The sequence below is a fragment of the Nicotiana tabacum genome, chromosome 5, assembly GCF_000715075.1.
Source record: "Nicotiana tabacum cultivar K326 chromosome 5, ASM71507v2, whole genome shotgun sequence".
Taxonomy (NCBI): Eukaryota; Viridiplantae; Streptophyta; class Magnoliopsida; order Solanales; family Solanaceae; genus Nicotiana; species Nicotiana tabacum.
In genome coordinates, this window is record NC_134084.1 from 156,768,557 (window position 1) to 156,774,556 (window position 6,000).

At 37.0% G+C, this 6,000-nt stretch overlaps 1 protein-coding gene across 3 annotated transcripts; it reads left to right on the forward strand.

The window, feature by feature from the left end:
* Nucleotides 1–1,171: 1,171 nt before the first annotated feature.
* LOC107818256 (putative pentatricopeptide repeat-containing protein At1g03510) lies at nucleotides 1,172–4,781 on the forward strand. 3 transcript variants are annotated; one of them, XM_016644239.2, is made up of 2 exons: nucleotides 1,172–4,177; nucleotides 4,338–4,781. In XM_016644239.2, the coding sequence occupies exon 1, from the start codon at nucleotides 1,211–1,213 to the stop codon at nucleotides 2,660–2,662; it is 1,452 nt and encodes a 483-aa protein (XP_016499725.2). In that variant the 5' UTR covers nucleotides 1,172–1,210; the 3' UTR covers nucleotides 2,663–4,177; nucleotides 4,338–4,781. The 3 variants fall into 3 exon arrangements, with proteins under 3 accessions (XP_016499725.2, XP_075110328.1, XP_075110329.1); XM_075254227.1 differs by having other exon boundaries at nucleotides 1,172–3,935; XM_075254228.1 differs by having other exon boundaries at nucleotides 1,172–3,439.
* Nucleotides 4,782–6,000: the final 1,219 nt, after the last annotated feature.

The window sequence follows — 6,000 nt, forward strand, 5'->3', positions numbered from 1 at the left end:
GAAAAGGGAAAAATGTTATCTTTGCACTGATCTTGTAGGATAAAAGAAAGAACAAAAAGGAACCCTCCGTGTTTATGATAAATTGCCGATAGGAATGATTTTTTCCTTCTCATTTTTCAAACTCAATGCTTCAATGTTCAGGCTTGGAGCTCTTTTCTTTTCTTTTTTTTTCGTCTGAAGGATTACTTTCCTGGAAATTTTAGGATGGAGAACAAAATTTTTAAATTTTGCTGCACAGAATTAGAGGAAGGAAGTGGATATTTGTGTGTATTAAGGAGGAGCATAGTTTAAGATTTTTTGGAGTAACCGGGGAAAGAGGGGAGAAAATGAACGGAAAGAGAAGAAAAAAGAAAGCCCATAAAGGAAGTACCAATAGTAAATTAGGAGAAAAGGGAAATATTAAGAAAAATTTAGAGGGAAAAAACTACTTTCGGAAAATAAGAACTTATTTAAGGGATGAAAAATTGAGGGGGATTACAGAGTAGAATATGAATAGAAAGAAAAAGAAGAAAAAAAAAATTTGGAATAGCAAAAGAAAGAAAAGCAAATATTCATGTACTATGGATTTAATATATACGGTCATACTTATAGTGAAATATTGTTATAGAGAATATATGAAAAATCAAATCCAAAGAATACTATGACAAGTTTGTAAAATGATGTTATAAAGAGAATCATGTGATAAAACAACATAGTCACTATATTCCTCCAAAAAATTATTTTCCTTTTTATGAGAAAATAAATAAAGAAAAATGCAGTTCATCCAGTTTTATTTGTTTGCGGCGCATATACAATCAATATATAGAATAAAAAATTTGCCTGCATATACATGAAAAAATTATTTCTAAATTCATTGATATCTTTCACCAATTCTAAAGTGAATAAAATTCCACAAAAAAGATCTCTTTTTTTTTTTTAATTTTATTTCATGAGAAAATACAATTCATTAAAATGGAGCTCATATGTTCGTGAGCACATATACGTCAATATATGGAACTAAATTTTTGCCTGCATTTACATGATATATTTATTTCTTCTATTTTGACAAAATTTATATATTATAAATTAATTTGAAATTCATTTATTTCTTTTATAATGGCACGAAGCCCGGGCCTAGTTATGTCATAAACACTGGGTGCGCAGGTATTTATCCTTTATATAAGGGGAGGAAACAATCACTTGTCATTACTAAACTGACGTGAATTCAAATATGTGGACTCAATCCTATTCCCAGTATGAAACAGGACCAAACTTCTATTCCATCACTAACATCTTTCACCATTTTTGCAACTCAAAGAATCTGAGAGCCATTAAAGTATTTCATGCACATCTAATTAGAACAGGATTACTCTTTATCTCCCCTAACTTTCAATTCAAACTCATATCTACTACATGCACAACTACTTCACTTCCCAATGGTAATAACCTTAAAACCTTAATCAACTTCTTCAAATTCCTCAAACCCAAAAACTCTTTGCTCTTAAATTCAATTCTTTCCCATTTTTCACAAAATGGGTTTCATTTTCTTGCTCTTAAAACATTCTCTTTCATGCATTTTAGTGCTATCGACATTGATTCATACACCTTGTGTAGCTCCATTACAGCTTCATCTGCTATTAAAAATGTAAACTTTGGGCAAATGGTTCATACCCTTGTGCATAAATCAGGTTGGATTTCTAGTGTTTATGTGGGGTCTGCTTTGATTGACATGTATGCCAAATCGTTGTGTATCAAGAACGCAGCTGTGTTGTTCGATGAAATTCCTGTGAAGAACACAGTGTGCGTGAACGCGCTTCTTTCGGGCTATTCTGAAGCTAAGATGTGGATGGAGGGGTTGGCATTGGTTAGGAACATGCCGTGCTTGAATCTATCTTGGGATAATTTCACTTTTTCAGCTGCTTTGCGTGCTTGCGTTGGGCTCTCTGCATTTGAATTGGGTAAGCAAGTTCATGGACGTGTTATTCGAAAACTTCATGACTTGGAATCTGATGTTTTTCTTCAAAGTTTGTTGATTGAAATGTATGGCAAATGTGGGTCAGTGGAGAAGGCTAGGCATGTATTCGACATGGTCGGCTTTAGATGTGGAGAAAGAAAGAAGGATGTTGTTCTTTGGACATCAATGCTTGGTGTTTGCGGAAGAAATGGGAAATTTGAAGAAGTGATTAATTTGTTTAATAACATGGTGATGGATGGAATTAAACCAGATGGTGTAGCATTGTTGACTGTTCTCTCCGCTTGTAGTCACACTGGCCACGTAAATCTTGGAATGAAGTACTTTGAATCAATGGCATCTAATTACAGTTTGGAACCCAGCCCCGAGCACTACAGTTGTGTGATTGATTTACTGTGTCGTTCAGGTGAGTTGGATAGAGCATGGAAACTAATCAACGAGTTATCTTACAAAGATAATGATAATTTCACTGTTACCTTGTGGGGAGCCTTGCTTAGTGCCTGCCATAACTTTGACAATGTCGAACTAGGTATAGTAGCTGCTCAAAGGGCATTGGATTTGGACCCTCAAAATGACGGGGTTTATGTTCTGCTATCGAACATGTATGCCAGGAATGGCATGTGGAATGAAATTGAGATGTTGAGGGAACAGATAAAAGAGAAGGGATTAAAGAAAGACATAGGACATAGCTTGGTGGATATCTGTAGATGAGATAAAAGCAATGGTCAGAAATACGCCACATTCTTCTTCTCATGGATTCTGTAGCTAAAAGAAATGTTTTATGAGGTATTACTGGCACAGATTGTGAGGGTCCTTGATTATTCTCGTTGTGTAAGATAGATTGCGACAAGTGATTAGAGCATACTATAAGTGCAGTTATGATGTTCAAGGTGGTTCACACATGGAGTGCTCCTACAAGTGTGTAGCTGAAGTTAGATTTTTCAAAGACCATGTTTCAATGTGGACTAGTTTCTTATGTGCGACTGCGGGCATTTAAAGCAGTAGAGTACGGGGAGTAACCTTTACATCCAAATATTCCAGGACAAAGGAAACCAAAAATATTCATCAAATTGACATGAAGCTAAATAAGGAGCTCGCTGGGGCAGAGGAGTGCCTCTTCCATCTCAATGAAGAGCTACTTGGAAGAAACCTTTACTCTGGAGACGTTCTTCAAATTCAATTTTCATTGAAGCTCTTAAAAATTATGTTGGACTTGAGGGGATGAACCGATTTCTTATTTGTGAAGTGACAACAGAGAAAGAGGATTTGGGCTGTGCCATGACTTTGATATGCTCGGACTTAATGAGCAACGTAAGGAGAGTCTATAGCAGTTAAAGATGATGGAATTACAGGTGGGCAGGGAGGAGGAAGGAATTAGAGGAGATAAAGAAGAAACTATGGCAATTCAATGTTAAAATCTGTGGGACACGCTAGTCGCCAGGGCTGCATGAAGCGCACAAGATGGCAAGAACTAGCTCATCTGGAAAAGTAACCATAATTCTTTATAAGTTTCCTCATATTTGAAGCATAAAGGTTACAACTAAATATCAGGAAATGGCTTTAAGTTTCTTCATATTTGAAGCATAAAGGTTACAAAATAATATCAGGAAATGACTTACTCTTAGTTCTTAACTTCATGGTCAGGAATCAAATGAAATGGGTCCTAATAAGAGACCCACTGACATATAAGGCACAGATGAGCCATGTGAAAGGAAGTCCAAACCATATTCAGTGATACGAAATATCCTTGCCTCCTCAGTGAAGGATGAATTTATTGCTCGTTTTTCGTCATTGTGCATTGAGATTCAGTTGCTAAGTTGTGGAATGACTGGAGGATAACTAATAGTTAGAAAAGCTTTAAAACAATGACAATGGAAAAGTTGTGGAATCTGATAGTTATGCATGTGTAAAGTGAGCCTTGTGGTTCAGTTGAACATGCTTGGCTTTCACGGTATATCAAAATGGAATTCATGAAATAAATTGGGTAAGATCTTCTATAACAATGCATCGACTATCGAGATGGAAAATGAGCTATGTTGTTTGAAGATTTCCAGATATCTTCAAGTATAGTACCATCACCAATGCATATTTCATCAAAATAAAGATTGTACCTCAAAGGTTTTTCGCTGTGACATGGTTTATGTATATAGTATGATAATCTGAAGATATTTACTGATGGTTTATTTCGCATCTGGAGGTGCAAGTTCATACTGCAGCTCTCAGAAGGTAGTTGAGCTTGATAGATGGACAGCACCTGCAATTGAAACCTGCCTCTGATTGTGAATTTATTATAACTATATGTACCGTAATTTTCGTCACTCTGCTAAGTGCTCTGATGTACGAGGTCTTTTCACTTTTATCCTGATACAGTTTTACTGCACCACAGGGAGTCGTGGGAAAGAATTACAGTTTTACTTCAAAATGGCCCAGGAGTTGTGGCGGGTGCTCATCCATTGCAGAGGTGGATGTACACAAAGGAGGTGCTGCACCTGCAGATGACACAATGCCCATCCGATGTGGCTCAGAAGTAGCGTGGAGAGCAGTCCAATAGATTTAGAAGTTCCAGAAATGCTCATCTCATGTAGGAAGGTAATAGAGTGCACAGGGTCTCAACTGAGCTCTTGTAAAAACGAACAATTGAAAGCATAGTTGGAGAGATTCAAAGCTGTGACAATAAGGTATGAATAGAAAGCCGTTTTACATTGTTTTCCTAAATTTCGGGTGATTGTGCATGTACTATCTACGGTCTTCTCAACCTACTTAATTGCTGCTAGCTTGTGCTTTTGTTTGTTCCGAACCGGATGTGAAATCCTAATCCTTAACATTTGCAGAATTTGCTGTGGGTCCAAAGAGTATTTTCCTCGGCCTATCTATTTCAACCATCCTTATATCTGCTCTCTCTCTATATATACAATATATACATATATCTGTCTGTGTAAATATTTTTGGCTTAGAAACTGAGGCTTCTTGTACTTAGGCCACGTCATATGGGTACCTTAAAACTCTTCCGAAAACAAACTACGTTGGATGGTTTATCATGACATCATTTCTCTTAATTTTGGGGTTTGATATTATAAGTTGTGATCTATAATAATGCTTTAAATAGAAGTAACTGGGAGTTCCACCCCCCCCCCCCCCCCACACACACACACACCCAAAAAACCAAAAAAAAGAAGCTTTCTGCATGTGCGGTGGTAGATTATCTGCTTGGTTTAATCCTGATACATTTTAGTTAATAGAAAACCAATTTCGATAGCCTTTGCAGTAATTCGTGGATTCTTATAGTAGTCAGTGCTAGTGAAAAGAAAGCCAACTCCAAATGGTTGACACTCCCATAAATGTGAAGATTCTGTGTTTGAGTTCAATTTTTCGTCTGTTGCTTGGCATTAAGTTTATCATTTATAGAAATTACTAAGATAAAATATCAAGGAATGTGTCCCAGGTAGACTGTTAGACTTGATGAATTATAGGACCATCTACAATTTGGATGAGGCAATTAGAGCATATGAATGATGTATAGCATTTAAAGGTAGTTTCAAAGTTGTTGGGGCTGATATAACAGGGCTTTACAATAGTCTTTACTAAAGGCAGCCCGGTGCACTAAGTTCCCGCTATGCGCGGGGTGCAGGAAAGGGCGGGACCATAAGGGGCTGTTGTACGCAGCCTCACCCTGCATTTCTGCAAGAGGCTGTTTCAACGGCGCGAACCCTTGACCTCCTGATCACTTGACAATAACTTTACCAGATACGCCAAGACTCTTTAGTACTGGAGTAAAACATTTTTGAAGGGACAGGCTTCAAGAGTAACATGGCATTCATGTGCTATAGAGAAGCCTCAGTCACCATCAAACTCCAAATAGAAGAAAATTGTGGTACATAATTAGCTTTAGGCACATTCTTTTATTATTTTTGTCATTCTTTTTGTTTTCTTTATCCACACTCATTATTTACTTGGAGAGACACTCTTGATCAATCTTGTGTACATTCGGTTTTCAGCTACCTGGATCTGGTCCTTTCTCTTTCCTGCATGTGAGCTTCTAGTTGTTGTGT

Coding starts and splice junctions, on each gene's coding strand:
- LOC107818256 (XM_016644239.2), top strand. CDS start 1,211: ATGTGGACTCAATCCTATTCCCAGTATGAAACAGGACCAAACTTCTAT.